At 37.2% G+C, this 22,087-nt stretch overlaps 1 protein-coding gene across 3 annotated transcripts in view; it reads left to right on the forward strand.

Moving 5' to 3' along the window:
* HHIP (hedgehog interacting protein) overlaps window positions 1-22,087 on the forward strand; it is a 97,819-nt gene that overhangs the window by 19,854 nt on the left and 55,878 nt on the right. For all 3 annotated transcript variants that reach the window (XM_060778892.2, XM_060778893.2, XM_060778894.2), the window contains exons 2-4: window positions 64-256; window positions 14,454-14,610; window positions 16,526-16,727. In XM_060778892.2, the coding sequence (XP_060634875.2) occupies window positions 64-256; window positions 14,454-14,610; window positions 16,526-16,727 (552 nt within the window). The remainder of the gene's footprint in view (window positions 1-63; window positions 257-14,453; window positions 14,611-16,525; window positions 16,728-22,087) is intronic.

Raw genomic sequence — 22,087 nt, forward strand, 5'->3', positions numbered from 1 at the left:
CATTCATAGTTATGCTTTTCAGAAGACAAGAAAACTTACATTTCTCTGGTTTGTGGCTTTCAGATCTTTTCTGTTACCAACAACACAGAGTGTGTGAAGCTGCTGCAGGAAATCAAATGTGCACACTGCTCACCAAATGCTCATAGTCTGTTCCACACAACGGAGAAAGAAGCATTGGAAAGAGAATTAGCCCTTCCTTTCCTGTGTAAGGATTATTGTAAAGAATTCTATTACACTTGCAGAGGTCACCTACCAGGTAAAATTGCAAAAATTCTAGTGCATTGAAATTATGAATAGCTTTGGTAGTTTATATATTATGGGAAACACCGTATGTCTAGTGTTATGTAATTTATCAGAAAAAATACTTATAGTTTTAATGCTTTGGTTTAGATATTTGGGTGCTTGTTAAATATAAGTGTTTCTTATGAAATTAATTATATTGATTAATCATAGTATACAACTTATCCTATTCTTGGTTAACTATGGGTGTATCTTTAACAGACCCGGGCAAACTTTGACCCTCCAGGTGTTTTGGACTTCAACTCCCACAATCCCTAACAGCAGGCCAACTGTTACGAATTGTGGGAGTTGAAGTCCAAAACACCTGGAGGGCCAAAGTTTGCCCATCCATTATCTATAATGTAGAATTAATGCAATGTAACACTACTTTAACTGCTGTGGTGCAATGCTGTGGAATCTTGGGAACTGTAGCTTTACAAGATGCTTAGCCTTCTCTGCCAAAGAGTGCTGAGCCATCACTAGACTACAGCTCCAATGATTCCATAGCAATGAGCCATGGTAACTAAAGTGGTGTCAAACTTCATTAATTCGACAGTGCAGATTCACTCTTAGGCCCCATCTACACTGCCACATAATACTGAATTACATGGTCAGTGTAGACTCATATAATGCAGTTCAATGCAATTAAACTGCATTATGTGAGTCTAATTTGACCATATGGTGCAGATTCAAACTGCATTATATGGCAACATTAGATGGGGCCTATGGAAGAGTAGATGGCACCTTAGATGCCGTGAGCAAGAAATGTTTCAGAATGTGCTGATTACACTGGAAACGTTGTGTAGGGTGTGGATTTTACAGGACTTGGGCGAGCTACCTCTTATTTTTGGGAAGAGAGGGGAATTTAAGAGGTGTCTAAAAGACATATTAAAGCTACTGTTGCTTGAAGCCTCATATTGATGTAAATTTTCTGATTTCTCTGCTGGGAACTAATAGCTTTGGATAGTTGGTGGCCTTGTTCAAGTTCTTCATAGTTTTGAGATGTGCTTCTTCTGTTTGGAACTTCATAACTCATCACCTTCCTTAGAGATACTTTGGAAGTTGCTACTATTTTACATTACTGCTATTTATTGTCATCCTTAATCAGTTGCTTTTTGGTCATTGAATTGCTGATTGGTAATTTCTTCACATATCTGTTAGAAAAATGAAACTATATTTGAAAATTGTATTCTGCTTATGTGACCTATACTACAGTACAGTGCTAGTTATTATTTTCTTTCTGCTCATGTTCTTTTGGATCCATTTCTAAAGTTGTTTTAAGGGATGCTTCAGAAAAAATAAGTGAAAAATGAGATTAGTGATGAAAAAGAAGCCTAGGCATAGAGGGAATGAAAAGAAAGAAGGTGTTGAACCCTCAAACTAAACAAATGATCAAAGAAAAGGCAGGCAAAAAGATCAGAAAAGCAAAAGGTAGCAATACATGAAAGGTGTTGTCTTCACCTCTTTGAAGCACTTTGTTGAAAGGTAATATCAAAGGTCATACACAGCCTCAGGTGGAATGGTGGAAGCTTTAGGATGATCAGAGAGAAGCCCCATCCCCTTTAGTTCCAGAAAGTTCAAGAATATTAACCTGCATGTTCAAAACAATCCAAATACAAACATGGAATCATGCAGCTATAGAGCATCAAAACTTCAAAAAAGTTACTAGTTGTGCTAACTTAGATTCTGGAGTTATAACCCAAAAACATAATTTTTATGAGTTTTTGTTTATGATGTCTTCTTAATCTGCAAAAGTACTTGTCCTTTTAAGAGAATAAACTGATTGTATGCTTTGAAACAATGTCATGGTTCTTACCAAACACACTGTAAAATTAGTGGCTTTTGATAAACACAACAGACCACATCATATTCAGCAGGGTTTTTTTTACCATATTACAGTAGAGTCTCGCTTATCTGACATAAACGGGCCGGTAGAATGTTGGATAAACAAAAATATCGGATAATATGGAGGCATATCTCCAGCCTGGGTTTTCCGTGCAATGCGGATGGGGAGCCCCACCAAGGAGAGAAGCTGATCCCTCGCTCTCCTTCCTTGGGTTGAGCATGGGTGGCAAAAATGGATGCCAAAATGGGCCCCACCCCCACCCTCAGGAAGTAGCCTCTTCCCTTGAATCCTTGGGAAGCACTCGGCCAAGATCTTGGTGACCCGATCCCCTTCTGGATCCCTCCTGCTGCTTTCTTCCATCCAGGAGCCCCGTGCCATCCTTTTACCAAAGGTGTACCTAGGAAAAGTGTGTGAGCCCCTCTCTCTCTCTCTTTGGGGAGTGTTTTGCAAGCTTTTGGGAGTAGGCTAACAATTGGGGAGGAGGGCAAGAAGAAAAGGAGGCCCCTCCCTCCCAGGAGCACCTGCTTCATTCTCCTTCCCCTGCACCACGTTGTCGTAGTACACTACGCCTCTCCCTCCCAGAAGCACCTGCTTCATTCCCCTTCCCCTGCACTACATCATTGTCCTGGTGGGCATGGCTGTGCATCCCAGCCTGCGCAAAGTGAAGGGAACAGGTAAGACCTTTAAGTATGTATTGATGGAGTTTCAAGATGGCATGATGTGAGTTGTAGTTCACCCACAACCTTATGCATTTCAAATACCTATTTCAAATAAGGCCTTCCATATCCTTCTGTCAGATAAGATGGAATGTTGGATAAGTGAAGGTCAGTTACACGAGACTCTACTGTATGTGGCAATGGGCACTATATTGACCATTCTTGTGGTACAATTCAAAGAAAGTGAGGTTACGCTTAACCTCTTGCAAAACAAAGGCTAAAATTTAGCTTTTGTTTTGCAGGTGGTGTCTTACCTTCTAACGGCTACCATTTTTATGCCTTTTGTGCATTATTATATTAATATATTTAATTTTGAATATATGATTTTATATATATATCCACTTAGCAATCCATATGGACACCAACCAGGCAAAGAGAAGTTCTCCTAAATCCTAATAATAATAATAATAATAATGATAATGATAATAATAATAATAATTTTATTCCTTGCCCACCTCTCTTCATGGCTCAAGGCATGGCATAAGTCTGATAGTTTAGTAAAGAAACATTAAATTTTGTTGAACCATAGTCACTTGTTAGTGAGGCCTTTTACAATTATCGGTGAATTTCTGACCCCCAAAAATGTTTGGTTTTCTAATTTCAGCTTTTGACATATCCAGGTGTAAAGCTGTTTTTTTTTTCCTTTTGCATTTTCTTATTCCATATTAATACTGTAATACTGTTGTTGCATAAGAAAAGTGGATTGATAAGATTTTGAAAATAATGGCCACCCTCACCAAATTATTAAGACGGGATTCCACAAGCTTGGCGCTCAGCTATCTTTAGCTATTATGAGACACATTACCTATGAATGTTACCTATAACATTGCTTTTCCAGATGTTCTGACCAACTGCTCCTATTCAGCATGGCAAAAGTATTGTGGGAGCTATAGTCTAAAACAGTGGTCCTCAACCTGTGGGTCCCTAGGTGTTTTGGCCTACATCTCCCAGAAATCCCATCCAGTTTAGCAGCTGTTAGGGTTTCTGGAAGTTGAAGGCCAAAACATCTGGGAACCCACAGATTGAGAACCTCTAAAACATCTGGAGGGGACAAAGGTTCTGTAATCCTCTTCTAAGATGATTAGGTACAACTGTTCTGCCACAGTTTAAGCACATAATAATTATTTGTGTGCAGCAAAGCTGTATAAATAAGAATTGCTACACAACAAGAAATAGTCTAATGTGAAAAAAAATCAGCAGAACCTTTTAAAGAAATGATTATGTCCAGAGTACTCTATATTTCTTTGAACTCTCAGGATGCAGAACATTTTTGTAGTGTTCCCTGATTGACTAGAGAAAACATTTTGAAAAGAGTTGCTTTTCCCCTTTGGTGTGGTTTAACATGTATCTAAACTCATTCGAATATGAAAATATTATTATTGTCTTTGTAAACTACAGAGACATTTGTAAGGCTTTCTTAAACCAGCTGTTCCTGGCTCTTTATTGCATTCCCCAAAGCAAAACAGAATAGATCACTGTTGCCAAGACTGCCTGTTGAGCAGCGATAACAGATTAGATTAAATGTTTGGCTCATGCTGGAGGCCCTCAGAAAGGGCTAGTTTCAGGGGTTAACATGCTCAAGAAACGTCCTCAACTGAACACAATCTCCCCCTCCTTTTTTGCAAAAATTATTGCTTTTGCAAAAATTATTGCTTTCACATTGTGACAAAAATAAGACAGTAAAGGAAGCAGAGGGGGGGGGGGGGCTGAGCTGCACAGGAGCTGGAGTCGAAAGAGCCTCACTCCCCAGATCAACATATGTGGTGACGAATGACAAATTTATTTTCCTACAGAGTTTGTGTATATGTAAAACTGCTGAAGTGCATCAAGATGTCAAGTGCTTTTTGCGACCACCCAGGTTGCCTTGAAAGATAACCAGATGAAAACATAACTTGGAGTGCTGGACAGAGCCCTGGGCTTGGGAGGAAGCGGCTTACATGCTGTGGCAGCAGCTAGAATAGGATTTTTCCTGCATCAATCAGATGCTAATAATCGTTCTAAAGGCTTCATCCTGAAAGTGGGCCATACTGACCAAAAAAATTACATGCCCATGTCCAACCAAATTAACTGATTTGTTTGACAGGGTGACTATTGACATGGATGTTAATAATTCTTTAAAGCACTAGGCTGAATTTTTGTTCTTACTTTTAGGGAAATATAACCAGTGGCTGGATTCAAAGATATCAAAACAAGTTTCCTCCTTTTTCCTTTTTGTTTTTTATGTCACTATGCTATAGAATTCAACCAATAGTTATATTTTAATCTAAATGTTTTAAAGATGTCCTTTCTGTATCACAGCCTTCCAAATTGGCAAACAAAATAGAAGCATATCAGCCATTTTTTTTTTAAAAAATGCACATATAAAAAATGTTTCTCACCAATGCCTCAAATAGCAAACATAGTAGAAGTTGGGGCTTCTTTGGCTTAAATCCAATATATTATTGGCAAGGTACCTCACAGCGTGGTTTAGAAACTGACCCCAAAAAGTATCCCAGTTATTGTGAAGGTTCGGGGGGGGGGGGTGTCTGACAAACTGCAGTGGAAAAAGGAGATGACCCCTGGCCTTCATTATGGCTGATAGAAGCAATCCCACCAGTAAATGGATCCTGCCCTTTTATTGTTGTAGTCTATTTCTAAGAGTTGCAAACATTTCTGCTGCAAAAAGAAGCAGGAAAAGTAAGCCACACTGAACTCTATGAATCTAATTTCTAAGTAGACATGTAAAATATTGCATTATTAATGTCCTTTGACATGCTAACACTAGTAAGTTCATGGTCACCTTGGTATTGTTCATCCAGATGCATATATTATGTACAGATGTATAGAGTGGGGGAAAGAAAATCTGTGCAAGTTGTGATTATATGTTTTTTTAAATAGGAAAAAATAGTACATCATGAGGATTCTGACTTGAGTCCCAGTTTTGGAGAAAAGATGAGTTATAAATGAAATCACCACCATCCATATAGCAAGATCACTCAGACTGGCATCAGTGATATTTTGGCATGCATGCAAAATTATAATTTGTCTTCTCCAAAGTACTGATGGAAACATAATCCTGAAGAAGTGACTGAAAACTCAAAGAGGCTTAACATAAAAGCATCAGCATACAATTTAAAATATACAAATATACAAACATTAAAACAGTATTTAAAAGGTAAAGGTAAAGGTTTCCCCTGACAAAAATATAAACAATATTTTAAAATTCCCAGTTAAAAAGCATTAAAACATATTCAAAATTAAAAACCTCAGCTATAACTGTTGCTGAGAAAAATGAAAGCTTGGTTTATAGACATGACTGTCCCGAGGGAAGAGCACAAAGACAAAGAAAGGAAAAAGATTATGGGATACTGAGAGTTACAAATTGAGATTCAACACCTCTGGGGAAGGAAAACAACTGTGGTTTTAGGAACTATTCCAAAAAGACTAACAAAACATCTGAATGAAATTTCCATAGATAGGATCACAACAGCACAATTACTTAAAACTATACTGCTTGGAATGTGCTGCACTATATTCTGATATCTTATTATTCCTCGATTCTTGGATAGAATCTCAACCATTAATGCTCTAAAACTCCATCTGGTATGACTTGGGAAACAGTAAAAGAAATGGTGGTGGTGGTGGCGGCAATGATTGATGTCAAGGCTTAAATATATGCAAAATAAATAGGGATTCGGGCTGCATTTGGTGGGGTTACTCTCTCCCTAAAAACTCTCGTTGTTCTCCTGGATTCAATTCAGTAGTGGCCAGGAAAGCATTTGCCCAATTTAAAGGTATGTGCCAGCTGCTCCTGTTCCTTGAGATGTCAGATATTGCCATAGCGAACACACCTTAGTTTCTTTGCTTTGATGTATCGTGTTTTATATGTCTCTTTGTTGGCATTGAATACATGTTGGAAACCATCTTGAGTCCTTTCGGGGAGATAGACGGTCTACAAATAAAGTTATCATCATCATCATCATCATCATCATTACATCACACTTGGATTATTGTAATGTGCCCTATGTGTGGTTGCCTTTGAAGCGTATTCAAACTACCCTGAGTCGCCCTCAGGTTGAGAAAGGCGGTATATAAATATGGTAAATAAATAAATGGTAAATAAATATTCAGAAACTTCAACATATTGCTAACAGCTTAAGGGATTGCCAGTCATTTCTGGGTACATTTCAAAGGGTGGGTTATGATTTTAAAACCTTACATGGTTCACATCCAGGTTATAAAGGATTCTATTCTCTCTCACAAACTAGTCCATGCTTTGTGATCTGCTGTGCAAAACCTTCTCTACCCCACCAGCCTCAGTTATATTTGATGGGAACATGAGAGAGGGCCTTCTTAGGAACTGCCCCCATGCTATAGAATTCATTTCCCAGAGATGTTAGACACACCTCCCTACTTTCTTTTTGCAAACATGTGTACTTTTCTTTTTTGACAGGAAATTGATGCGAGACTGTACAACAAAGCCATTATACTCAATATCAAAAACAGTTAATTTTTAATTTTTTAAAAACTTGTAATTTAAAATAATATGGGTAGGCTGAGTTTGGTCTTTAATGCTGTTTGAACACTGACAACTGTTTTAACATCTATAGCTCTCCGATTACATCATATAGCAGAAATTGTTGTTTCTGGTATATTGCTCACCACAATGTCCTCCTAAGAAATGATTATCTAAATCAACAAATTGATATACTGGAATATCATAGTACTATGCAGCAGAACCTGTTGTATCCATCTATTTTACATTAAATTCAATAGAAATTTAAAATTACAAACACAGATACCAGGAGTGGACTTGTTCCAGCCACATCTGGTTTTGGGTTTTTTCCCCTGTTTTTTGACATTTTTGGCAGTTTTTCATCCCCCTCCCGAAGCCCCAACGGCAGGAAATTGGCCCCTGGACCCATGACAGCTGCCTCCTACCTATCTTAAAGAAATTGTTATGAATATACTTATTAATACAAGGAAGTGTATACAGAGACATTCTTTATTCAAAAATGATGAGAAAATGAGAGCAATTTGTTTTGACATTTTTGCTATTATTTGTATATTTTTGTTACTTTACCTTCTTTTCAGTTGTTCAGTGTACATATTTTAACTGAGATAAATCAAGAGGAAGTATAATGGCTAGTCAGTTATGTGCATCTACTAGTTCTACTTTGAACATTTTTTCAAGATTTTCCCTTTTTTCCCTGGAAAAGGGAGTTTAGGTTTGCAACACTTTTGTGTAGAGGTGGGATGGCATGGTGGTTGTTAGAGTTACAAAATATATTCTAATCTCGATTGTTCAAAAGTGTGTATGGAACACTCCAGGACTAATAGAGGGGGGAAACCAACAACCCGGTGCTTGTGGATGGAACTTAACTTAGTTGAATGATAATTTTACCTTAGAACCAGAAACTGCAATATACAATCTGCAGTTGTAGCCCATTTCCTAGCTGTTTTTGCAAAATTGGCTCCTTTATTTTGAAACTGATTTCAGTGTGCTCAAATCCTTGTGTTTTGATCTGAAGGTGGAGTTTGCTGTGGAAAACTCCTAAACTGGTGCATTTGACTCTGAAAATGCCTATAATTAAATAGTGCAATCTTCATTGACTATTTAAGAGCATTGCAAAAGACTTTATCACACTGGGGCTTTAAAGTGGGCAGGCCCACATTTTCAGCTTCTTCTGCTGTCTGCAGAATTCTGGGAAATGTAATTTAGGTTGGGACCTTTGGAATTCTCTGCTACAGAGGTCCTCACCTTCCCAAATTACATTTCCCAGTATTCTTCAGGAGGCACAAGATTCCAAAAATGTGGGGCTGCCTGCTTTAAAGCCTTAATGTGATAAAGCAGTTAGTGATGCCACGGCCTGAAAATATAATCAAATGTATAAAAAGTCATCTAGATCTTATAGATATATGGTGATTTCATCATGGATCCAAAAAGGACTTTGCATTTCTATCAGACAGATACAGTTCACTGTCAAGATTCAACATGATCTGGGCCACAAAAAGCTCTGAGATCCGTCCAAGGATAATGTCAGACTATACCCACATTTTGATGAAACTAAAATGACAAGACGGACAATGGACATAGAGACTTAGTGACCATTTTCTCAAGAAAGGGAAAATTTTAAAGAAATGTAAAAAGGATATTTTAGAATTTCTATAACTAAACATAATTTGGGGGATATCACCATATACAATTTGGGGTATGGCAAAGTCTTATATGAGGGGTAAATTAATACAACTCAATATAATAGAAAAGAAACAGTTACAGTCCAAACTGCACAAAATTCAATTGGAAATTTTTAAAAAGAAACTTGCACATAATAAACAACCAAAAGATAAAATGCTACCTGAAGAATTAAAATTATTAAAAATCCAAGCATCAATGATTTTGATGGAGCAGCTGGACAAAATACTGAATTTTAATAAGGAGAAAAATTTCCAACATACAAAGAAACCAGGCAGATAACTTACAAATACATTTTAAAAACAATATCAAAATAAATATATAATCTCATTGAAACACGAAGACAAAGAAATTAAGGAAGACCAAAAGATCAAAAAAAAAATCTTAAAGATTTTTATCAGGATCTATACCAAAATGAAAAGGGCCCAACAGAAGTAGTCATAAAATACATTTTTAAAAAGGTACCAACCTTCTCTGAAGTGACCAAGATCAATTAAATTAGTGGTTCTCAACCTGGGGTCCCCAGATGTTTTGGCCTTCAACTGCCAGAAATCCTAACAGCTGGTAAACTGGCTGGGATTTCTGGGAGTTGTAGGCCAAAAACATCTGGGGACTCCAGGTTGAGAACCACTGAATTAAATGCATCAATTACAATACAGAAAATTGATGAGACTGTTCAGAATTTTAAAATAGATAAATCCCCAGGCCCAGATTCTACATAGCAACATTCTACAAGATCATGAAAGATAAAATAGCACCAATATTACAAAAAATCATGAATTCTGTACTGGAAAAAAATCAAATACAAAAGACATGGAAAGAGACCAGCATTATCTTAATTCACAAAGAATAGATTATATAGATTATAAAATATTTACATCAATATTGGCAAACAGATTAACAGCAACATTGAGCAATTGGGTGAAATGTGATCAAGAAGGCTTCCTATCTGGAAGGCAAATTAAAGACAATACAAGTCTAATTCTAAACATAAATGAACATATTCAAAATGAAAAATTTACAAAGGGTGCACTTTAAGTATTGGATGCTGGAAAGGACTTTGACAGACTAAATGGAATTTCATTTTGAAACTACTAAAGAATTTAAGATATAGCAAAAAAATTATCAATGGCGTACAAACAATATAACTGGAACAAAAAGTGAAAATAAAAATCAATGGAGACATGACTGAAACCTTTCCAAAACAGAGAAACTTGAGGCAGGGATGTCCTCTCTCATGCCTATTATTTATACTTGCAATAGAAATCTTAGCAAAAAAACTACATCAACATAAAGATCTAATAGGAATAAAAGTGAAAAGCAAAAAAATACAAAATAAAGTTGTTTGTGGATGACATTAATGGCAGAAAACCCACTGAAGGAATTTCCTAAAATGATACACCAGGTTAGCCAATTTGGACTAGTAGCTGGACTCTCAATCAATTTACACAAAACAAAAATATCAGCAGCAAAGCTAAATAAAAGAAGAAGAAGAACTAAGACAGAAAAAAAAATAGGAATAAACATAACAATGAATAATATAAATGTTTTAAATAATTTATGGAAAAGTGGCAGAAGACCCAAACTTTAATAAACACCCAATTAGGAAAATTCTGATGAGAACTTGGAAGAAGCACAAAAGAAAAAAATTATACATAAATGCTAAAATGGATCTCAATTCAGGAAATCTTTAAGCAACATGGAAACCCTAAGAGTAACAGAAGATGTGGATTTATTCAAGACGACAAGGCAACTAAAAACAAGGTGGAAAATGAAACAACAAGGCTACAACCTGACCCCAATCCCATGTAGTGCTTCTTGGAACCCAAAACCTGATTCAGAGGGGTTTTTGATACATGGTGGGAGGCAGGAGTTAGTATGTGTCACCTATTTTGGTAGAAACAATTGTTTCCAGTAGAAGTAACCATTGGATCCCAACCTGTTTCTGTTTAGGTACCCACACTCATGAATGAAATGATTAAAACAATAAAACACCAGTTATTTAAAATACATTTTCTTAAACTAATAGTTAATGTTGTCTTACCAAATCATTAAACAAAGTCTCCAACACAGCATGATCTACTTTGGCCATTGGTCTTTAACAGCAGTTTCTATACATTAAGTTCCATCTAATTATATTTTTTATTCTGGTATGAATCTTCTATTGTCAAGATAGCTTAATTCCCTTCATTCTCCTTATATAAGCTTAACATATTTATATAGTCATATAAAGTTACAAAATCAGCAAACCTGAAAGAGGCATGGCTGCATTTCATAGGCCAATTGTTCTGTGAGGCCACACTGCCTGCGGATGATTGTATATTTTTGCAATTGGCTTTATTGCCATGTTTAATTGTTTTCATAAAAGATGTGTGTAAGTTTGCAATGTTCAATGGTTTATTGTTAAACCTAATTCTAAGGCGTTTAAGGCACCACTGGTAATCAGATTCCCTTTTGATCTGTTCACCTGTGAAATTTCTTTTCATGAATCAGAAGGGCTAAATCGTTTGTATCAAACATTTGATTCAGATACATTCTTATATTTGTGAGAAGTTCAATAAGTTGTAAAAAATTGTTGTGGTGACCTCATGAATTTCATATTACCCTGTATTTATTCAAATGTAGTGCACCATTGAATCTAATGCACACCTCAATTCAAGATCCTGAAATAATAATTTAAAAAAGGATTTGCTGGCAAATGTAATGCACAGCGGCAAAAAGTTCCCTCTTTGTAATTTGTTCCAAAAAGGTGGTGTTGCTGTGGGTTTAGAATTTCTTCATCAGAAATAAAAAGTATTAGACCACCAAATCTTCCAGCAATGGAAAGCAACACCATAGAATTGAGTAATCCTTCCCTGAAGGAGCCTTGAAAGAAGAGGCAGAGAGAGGATAAGAGAATGGAAAGAAGGTACAAGAAGGAAGGGGAGAAAGAAAGGTCAGAGAGGAAAAAGGTGGAAGGGAGAGAGAAAGAAAGCCAAAGAGGTCACTCCTCCCCAAGGACAAGAGGTCACTCCTCCACCTTTGCCTCTTTCTCCTCCTCGGGTCCTGGGGCCTGTGGTGAGCAACTGGCTAGGGAGCTGGCCCTGGCGAGGCAGTGACCTCAGCTAGCCAAGGAGACCATGGATTGTGGCAAGCAGGGAGGCCAGTTACCATATTATGTGAATCTAATGCACTCCAATTTTGGCGGAGCCATTTATCCCAAAAAGTCACAGTATTATTTATTTATTTATTTATTTACTACGCTTATATACCGCAATTCTCAGCCCAAGGGCGACTCATTGCGGTGTACAACATAGAAAAACAGGTGCAAAATACAAGACATAGTGTAAAAAATCCACAATTCATCATTATCAAAAAACAACTCATCAAAACATCAACATTACTACAAAAGCCAATTCCGAGTCGTCTCATCGTCAAACCCACAATCCGATATCATTTCCGTTGTTCCAATCCTATGGTCAAATTACCAGTCCTTGCACTTCTTATTCAAATGCCTTCTTAAACAGCCAGGTCTTTAGCTTCCTGCGGAATATCAACAGGGAGGGAGCTAGCCGGATGTCCATGGGAAGGGTGTTCCACAGCCGAGGAGCCACCACCGAGAAGGCCCTATCTCTCGTCCCCGCCAGCCGTGCCTGTGACGCAGGCGGGATTGAGAGCAGGGCCTCCCCGGAAGATCTCAAAGTCCTCGTGGGCTCATAGGCCGAGAGGCGGTCAGTTACAGTATTTACTTAGGCAACAAATAGAGGTGGTTTGCCAGTTTCTTCTTCTTAAATGTAGCCTGCAACCCTTGCTATTATAGCCTTCCTTTTTCCCAGCCTTAGATTCAAATGGGCTTTCAAAATTTAAAACAGATATAGACAAATATTCACAAATATAAACAACACAGCACACAATTAAAGGTCCTTTCCCCAATTTCCACATGCTTAGAGAAGGGTAGCAAAGAGGAAACCAGTTTAGTTACTCTGAGAAAAAAGCCTTGGAGCAGCCACCTAAAAGGCCCAATCCTATATTCCCAAGATATGTATTTCAAAGGGTAGTAAAATGAACAGGAGATGGAGTTTTCTGGAAAGTAACCATAGAACTGTTGGGTTCCAATAAGCCCTCTGGCTACTCAGAATGGCTCTATAGTCTACACTGGTGTAATAATTGTGGGTGTATGGATTACTTAGAAAAATCATATTTCATAAAGTCTTAAAAATAAAATAAACTCTACTGCTGTTTGTCTCTGTATTTACAAATGTTAGGATGGGAATTTCCTAATATTTACTTGCAAGATATGATGGAAAACACAAATAAATGGCAGCATAGCAACTACAGAAACAGTTGTGATAATGATGGTAGTCGTAGTGATGGCTGTAAATAAGATGCCTGCAACAACATCTGGAAGTCTTGGTGTATATGTTCTGATATCATCTATATAAATAAAAATGTAATGTTCGTTTGTGGGATTAATATAACTCAAAAACCACTGAATTGACATGAAACTTGGACACAATACACCTATCAGGCCAACAAGTGACCATCACTCATAAAAACACTGAAAAACACAACAGAAGGGACTTAAAAGACCAAAAAAGCAAAAAGATGCTACAGCACAAAAACAACTCTCCCTGGCAAACAAAATACACAAATCCACAATTTCTTCTGGAGTACAGCTCCCAGCATCCCCTAGACCAGGCCCTTTAGGAGAGGAGGATGATCCAAATGCACTGCTTCCAAGCTGCAAGCTTTCTTCTTCTTGGATATTTTTGAGAGCATCCTAATCCCTGCATATTTCCAATTTCCTATTCCTGGACTGCAACTCCCAGCAATCCTCCAGATAGATAAGATTGATAGATTAGATAGAGATAGATAGGTAGTGGGCTGGTCTATGAGGTCACGAAGAGTCGGAGACGACTGAACGAATGAACAACAACAAGATAGGTAAGTAGATCGATCAGGAGGACTGCTGGGACTTGCAATCCAAGAATATGTAGAGAAGGAACAAAGGGGAGAAAGAAGAAGGGAAAGAAAGGGGGGGAAGGGAAGGAAGGGAAGTGGAGGAGAAGGAAGGAGAGAATGAAAGAAAAAAAGGAAAGAAAGGAAGGTAAGAGGGAAGGAAGGAAGGAGAGAAAGAAAGGAGGAGAGAAAGAGGGAGGGAAGGTTGGCCACAGCAACACATGGCGGGTGCAGCTAGTGTATACATATGAGATGAAAACACACATTTCTGTATTAATTTTCAAGTGTTATTTTGATTTCACTAATTGTACCTCCTAAAACATCTGACAGAATACTTTCTAATTTTTTAAAATCAAGACACAATTTAAAAAAAGATAATTATGATATGTTTATAATCAAGAGTAGTCTATATGCTGTGCAATGCTTTTCATACAATCCACTGTGGAAAGAAGTTGTATTAGTAATACCTAACTAAATGTTTCTTCCCAACTTTTTCAAGGTTTCCTTCAAACTACAGCAGATGACTTTTGTTTCTACTACACAAGAAAAGATGGTGGTTTGTGCTTTCCAGATTTCCCAAGAAAACAAATTCGAGGACCAGCTTCTAACTATTTGGACCAGATGGAAGAATATGGTAAAGGAGAAGATCTCAGCAGGTTTGTATATGGTTCAGTCTTTAAAATGTAATAAAACTTTGTAGTTTTGTCAGTGAATTGAGTCAGTCTATGCTTTTGACCCCCAGCTGTGTCATCCAGATGTTGCTCTTTCTTCAATTCATTGATATAATGCTAAATCAAATACATTGCAGATGTCTTATCTGAAATGTTATCTAAATGTAATTGTTGGTAGCTTGGGTTTTTCCACCCGATTTGTTGTTCCTTTTCCTGATTGTTGATTTCCTCTCTTGTTATACATTATCATTATCTCAAAAATGAGTTAGGATATATAAAGTTTGGAGGAGATGAACACTTCTTATACAGTCAATATTTAGTGGTCATTCAAGGGTAATGGAAATTTAAGCAATGTTTTCAGTTTCATTTCATTGTCTTCAGTGAGATTTACTCCCAGACGAGTTCTTACAACTGCATTTTTACTGTTATTTTTTTTTGGGGGGGGGGGGGTGTTTAAGACTTTCTGAAAATCTTTTCATTCTTGCGTATGTTTTGAAGCCAGGATTATTATTTTGTCTGTACAAACTCTCTTTTCATCAACACCTCCCCTTGCAGCACAAAGTGAAGTTTGGTATGAATTATGTTTTGGTGGCCTGCTTTAAATGTCACTGGCTTATATTACTTAAGTGACTAAACCTAAGGAAGTTTCATGGAAGGAAGGTTACCTGGTCCCTTTATTTTCCTTGCAGCCACAAGTGCCTGAAAATATTCCCAAGAGTGCTGTGTGATTCTCTTCAACAATATTAATTGAGGTTTGGGGTTTCAATTGGCATCCCCCTTCAGAGTAACTTTTTGAGAGAAGAGGGAAACAGCAATGAAGAGAAGGACATAGGAAACATGATCTTAAGTTTAATGGTCATCGCTTTTTGATGACTTTTTACTCATAAATATTACATGTGCAGTCTTTTCCATGTTTCTACTTATGAGATATGAAAAGTCCCTGGGTTACAATATCATAATTACTTGTCTTTACAGAAGGGGCCATACGAAATGTAAGCAAAGTTTTCCCCTTGACATTAAGTCTAGTGGTGTCCGACTCTGGGGGGTGGTGCTCATCTTCATTTCTAAGCCAAAGAGCCGGCATTGTCTGTAGAGGCCTCTGAGGTGATGTGGCCAGCATGATTGCATAGAGCGCCGTTATCTTCCCCATAATTGAAGTGGTACCCATTGATCTACTCACATTTGCATGTTTTCGAACTGCTAGGTTGGCAGAAGCTTGGCCTAACAGTGGGCGCTCACCCCGCTGCCTGGATTTGAACTGCTGACCTTTTGGCGCAGCTGTTTAACCCGCTGCACCACTGGAAACATGATTTTGTTATAATATTTGCCTTGTAAATGCACAAATGAAATAGATTTTATTTTACAAAGCAAATAGATATAATAAATGTAAAGCAAATAGATATAATAAATGTAAATGTAAATGCACAAATGAAATAGAAAATCAGACTTGGGAAAACATGTGTGGCATCCTCTTTTCCCAAGATACAGTCTAAATTCCAGGTAATTTCTGCCAAATATTTTTACCCACTTCTGTCTATTTGAAACTTCTGTCAGTTTCCTTTTGCCTTTGCTAATTCCTGAAGCAATTTCATCTTCTTTAAGGTTTCATTTTCAGTATAGCAACAAAAAAATCAGCCTCTAACAATCTGACCACCAAAGGAATTGAGAGCCAGGATCTGTAGCACAACGTTATATTGCCCCTGTCTGTCCCTCTTCCTATCTGAACTAAAGCATTTTCATCTTCAAATTGAAACATGTTATGAACATTGTTTCTGTTTATTCTGTTAGGAAGAACTATCCTTATGATTACTAAGAGCAAGATACTACCTATTATAGAAAAATCTGGTTCTTACCATTGCAACCAATAAAAAAACAAAAAAAAATGCTTCTTTTTTTTTAGGAAACACAAACACAACTGCTTTTGTCTTCATGAAGTTGTAAGTGGTCTGAGACAACCTGTTGGAGCAATACATTCTGGAGATGGATCACAAAGACTATTCATCCTTGAGAAGGAGGGATATGTAAAGATTTTCACACCTGAAGGGGAAATAATCAAGGAACCATTTCTGGATATACACAAACTTGTTCAAAGTGGAATAAAGGTTGGGATTTCTTTTATTTATCTTAGTCATTTCCTTGTCTTTTCAAGTAATTTCTAAATTAGATTTTCAACAAATATATCATTTTCAAATGTTAATATTACCAGTAAAAGAAGAAAAATGCATGCAAATGTTTTTTTAAAAAGTAGGTTCACTTTGGGGGAGCCCTGGTGGTGCAGCGGGTTAAACCGGTGAGTTGCTGAACTTGCTGACTGAAAGGTCGGTGGTTTGAATCTGAGGAGCCCCAGCTTCTGTTAGCCTAGTAGTTTGAAAGCATACAAATATGAGTAGATCAGTAGGTACCGGTTCAGTGGGAAGGTAACGGTGCTCCATGCAATCATGCTGGCCACATAACCTAGGAGGTGTCTACAGACAATGGCAGCTCTTCAGCTTAGAAATGGAGATGAGCACCACCCCCCAGAGTTGGACACAAGTAGACTTAATATCAGGAGAAACTTTAACCTTTACCTTTAGCTTCACTTTAGGGTTGCCATAAGTCAGAAATAACTTGAAGGCACAAACAGCAACAACTCAATTTAAACGAACAGAGACATGACTATTATCTTCTGTTCCCCTTATGATTCCAGTCAATAAGCAGTACTCATGCCACAGACTGGTTCTATACTGCCATATAATGCAGTTTGAACTGCATTATATGGTCAGTGTAGAAGCAGCCACAGCCAATGCCCCCATCTACAATGCAATTTGAAGCTAGCTTCAAACTGTGGTGGTCAGACAACAAAGTCCCATGAAAGTTGAGAATGTTCATTAGTGGTTCCAGGATTTCCTGTGTAGTCACTTACGCCAGTTTCAAACTGTATTAAAAGTCAGTGTAGATGGCCCCTAAGGTATAATGAATGATTGGGATTTAACTGGCTCAGCCAGTTCAATTATCTTATTATTACTACTATATTTATTTATACCCCGCTTTAACTTCCCAAAGGGGACCCTTTGGCATTGAAAATAGGTTCAGTGCCAGAACCTATGTTTTGCATGTTTTAAGTTATAGGCTGAATTTTCAGCATTTTCAGCTATACCAGTGGTTCCCAAATCTTTTTTGACCAGTTACCACTTGACTAGGGACCACTCTCCAACATTAGTACCAAAAGGGTTATGAATCAGTTTTTGTCAACTTCAGACTCAGTTGGGTTATTTGGGGAACTGATTCAGAAAATTGCTTTGGATAGACCATATCAGCTCTAGTTTCTGGTATAGAACATATGCCATCCAGTAGTCACCATCTGCTCATCCATATAAAACCATATTTAATAATCTAGAGCTGGTGTGGTAGCAGTAATCTTTCATGTATAGTCAGCCTCTCTCCTCCCAACATCCTCGTTGCTTCAGCACTATAGGAGGATATTATGAGTCCAGGCGTTCTCATTGCTGTGTGATTTTAAGGCAACAGTGTAGTTAAGTTGAGGCTGTGGGCCATATTTTAATTCTTGCAGACCACTGGTGGTCTGTGGACCATAGGTTGGGAACCACTGAGCTATACAGATTCAAGGTCATGATACAATTGACAAATCTTTCCATAAGAACATAGACTAGAGTTGCTGTCAGCCAAAGTAGATATTGCTCGGTGGGGAAAATGGTAATGCACTATAAAGCAGTATCACAGAGTAAAATGTCCAACCTTCTCTGATCCCATAGCTTAATTGTGACAAATATATATATATAAACTTCCACTAAAACTGATAGATCTGATAGATCTTTATAGAGGAATTTTGTTCTTCTAGCTATTTCTTGACAGCTAATATTACTGGGAGTTCCAGTTGTTGAATACAGAAGAGGGAGCTCTCACTTCATCAGCAGTTTAAGAAGACAGTTTTGCTTGATCTTTTGATATATGACAAGATAGGATCATGCTCTAAGTACTTTTTGAGACTTGTGCTTTGCTTAACTATTTTAACTTACCCAGAGTCAGCTCTCAAGATAAACTATATTTGCAGAATAATTAGGATATTCATCTAAACAATGTCACTAAACCACAATGGAAGAATTTTAGCTATATTAAAAGGTGCTGAACAAGAGACTGAACAATATGTCACAGTGTCCATCTTTAATATATTAATTTCTAAATGGCATACTTTGGAAACTGAGAAAATTTAATCAAATATTATAATATTAAGGAGCAACACAAGACACTGATGTATGTTCTAAATTGTTAACTCTAGAACAGTACTTTTACATTAGCATCCCAAAGGTTATTTACCTTGACCAAGGGAATTGAAAATGGAACTAACCATTTGAAATCTAGAAAGGTTTAAATACAAAACAATGTGTACTTTGTGGTTTCTGTTGATGCAACCCCCATGGTTTAGTAATTCCTGTTGATCCATCCATGTTCAAATGCATCTGTTTTGCAATTGATACTAGTCTTTGGAATGACTGGGTTCTGTATAGATTTAATTTGAGAGAAGGAAACCTAAAGTACACACATTCTCTGTGGCCCAACAATGAGGTCAATATAAAAGGTAATGTCAATTAAGTCTAGTCATGTCTGACTTTGGGGACTGGTGCTCATCTCCATTTCTGAGCCAAAGAGCCGACGTTGTCCATAGACACCTCCAAAGTCATGACTGTATGGAGTGCCATTACCTTCTCACCGAGGCAATACCTATTGATCTACTCACATTTGCATGTTTTCAAACTGCTAGGTTGGCAGAAGCTGGAGCTAACAGAGGGAGCTCACCCTGCTCACCGGATTTGAACTACCAATTTGGCCAGCAAGTTCAGCAGCTCAGCTGAACACAATATACTGTGTGAGAATCTTCAACAATATTTCTCTAGTGAAACATTAGGATTATTTTGTTTTAGTGTGAATGTTCCCCCTTTCTTCACTGGAAACAATGATTGTTCTGGAAACAATCGCTGTGTAAACTGGCTGCAGCCACCCTAGCTACTTTGGAGAAAGCAGACTTGCACAAGTAACGTCTACAATTTATTTCAGAAAATACTGGGTTAAAATGGTATGGAGAGTGGGGATGAAAAGTCCTTGGTGGTATCAAGAGCACCTAGGAAATCCTTCATGAAGAAATAAATGTGACATGGGTCTCCAAAAATAACATCAGAGTGAATGAGTACAAAACACTGGACTCCCAGGTTTTGCGGATTTTTATCCATTTAGAGACAGCCACAGCTAATGTTACAAAGTTGGAAAGAATTTGACTTCAAAGAATTTTGAGAATCTAACAACTAGAAACATAAATTGATCATGACTATGGCTAAAATCTTTGTGGGTAATACGCTGAGTAGAATGCAGCCTGTTCACACTTATTTAGGAGTCGTCCTATTCAGTGAATCTCGATATTGTGAGCAAGTAAACAGAGAACTGAGCTACTAGTTTGTGATCCAGAAATCCACGACCACCAAGATTTCCCTTAAAGTAGCTTCTAGTGCCAATGTTCCCAACTGTTTCCATTTTCTGAAGTGGTCTGCACGTTTTGTCTAGGGCTTACTTAAGGGGGAAATGACTCTTGGTTTATTATGTGTTTTATCTGCTTTTTTGTGTATTGCTCACATCAGTTCCTCAAATGTATTTTTAAACCTATGAGATTTTAAAGTCTAGTTAGGCATTTTGTGAGAAGGAAATGTCTCCAGGAAATATCTCCAGATAAGTCTATTTCAGTTGTGCTAATACCATGTCCTTAGTGTGTTTTGCCTTGACATATTCCTTGGAGAAAGCATAATTAAATATAATAGACACATATACAGAAATGATTTGTTAATTGCTATTTGTGGCCACAAGATAACATTCGAGTGTGGTACAGTTCTAAGTGGAAAAATATAATATAAACAGATATGCAATATTGACTTCTCACATGTCATTACACTATCAATACATATTTCATATTGTTGGTATATAGCACTTCTAGATTGTGTTGTTGTTGTTGTTGTTCGTATTCTGCTTTGTCTTTCTCTAAAAAAGAGACCCAAAGCAGCAAACAGTAAAAAGTAATACACTATATAGTTAAAAATCTAAATGTATTAAGAAAGACTAAACTGGCCTGAATTTTATTGGAAACTGAAATTAGTGTAGACCTACTGAATCAATTGTTGAATGCTTACTTAACATTTATGTTATGACCATTGATTCAATGGGTCTACTCTACTAGGTACTAGCATTAGCTTTGAATAACTAATTTTAGCAGCTAAAAACCAAGCACAATAGTATACAATTTAAGAGAGCAAACATATACTTTTGGGTACAATATTTTTCATGCTTTTGTCCTTCCATGTGGTATATTATTTAATTGACATTTTCTTTTTCAGTAACTTAATTATACAAATCTGTAAGACCTACAAAAGGGGGGAAAAAGACAAGCTGCTTCTCCTTAGTAGTGCAAAAAATGTGTGTCATGGAAACTTAACAAAGCGATTGTATCAAGGTTATATTGTATTGAGATCAACCATTTAAGAAATGATAGTAGTGTTTTAATAATAAATCTAATGAAAACAACATGATAAAAGTACAAGGCCTCTGAGGAGAATGAAAGAAACCCCCATGAAAGAGAAAACATATGTCAGGGAAATGAATGATACTGAAGATAGGCTGTTAAGAATATATGAGCTAGACTCCTTGACCTCAGCCACCTTCGGCTCCCCTCCAGGCTATGAATTGTTTTTGCTTGTCACAATGGCTTAAATTTTAATAGAAAGTTTCCCTAAATCTTGAACCACATCTGCTTCTTTGTTTCATTCCCTACTCAAATCCCCTGGTGAGGCCAACTCTACAGACTTCAGTGTTTCCACTTTTGCAGTTGGGGAGGAGAGATGCAGTATTCCTATATAAATCCTTTTACATTCATTTCAATAGTTCACCGTTTGCCCCAATCTTAGTAAAGTTACAGATGTAAGCAAAGGTATTTCAAGTATGTAGGGTTAGATTTTCCACCAGCCTTCCCTGACCCTCTTCCTACAAGTATTACTTCTAATTAAATTTGATTCTTCAGTTCAAATTGCTTGAAACAAAGCATGGTGCTTAGTATGGTATATGATAAATACATGTGTTTGTGTGTATGTGAAAAATGTAAATAGCAGGCATTTTAGTCTTTTCCACATGTGCCACTTGTCTGGTGTTGAATATGGTGTGTGTGTGTGTGAGAGAGAGAGAGAGACAGAGACAGAGACAGAGACTAGTGTTGAATATAGTAGCATTTAAAGAGAGACACATATTAATACAAAAGTCTATAAATGCAGACATAAGCAGTGATTTTATGCCAGGGACCATGCTTGCCTCTTCTCCTTAGGTGTTCATCTCAATAATTTACCATATTTGTCATGTGGACATGTCATAAATGTGTATAAAACACCTGTCCTGTGTAAAGTGACTCCAAGTGAATTGCGTATGAGGCCTGAAA

Source organism: Anolis sagrei, chromosome 5 (genome assembly GCF_037176765.1).
Source record: "Anolis sagrei isolate rAnoSag1 chromosome 5, rAnoSag1.mat, whole genome shotgun sequence".
In the NCBI taxonomy this organism is placed as follows: Eukaryota; Metazoa; Chordata; class Lepidosauria; order Squamata; family Dactyloidae; genus Anolis; species Anolis sagrei.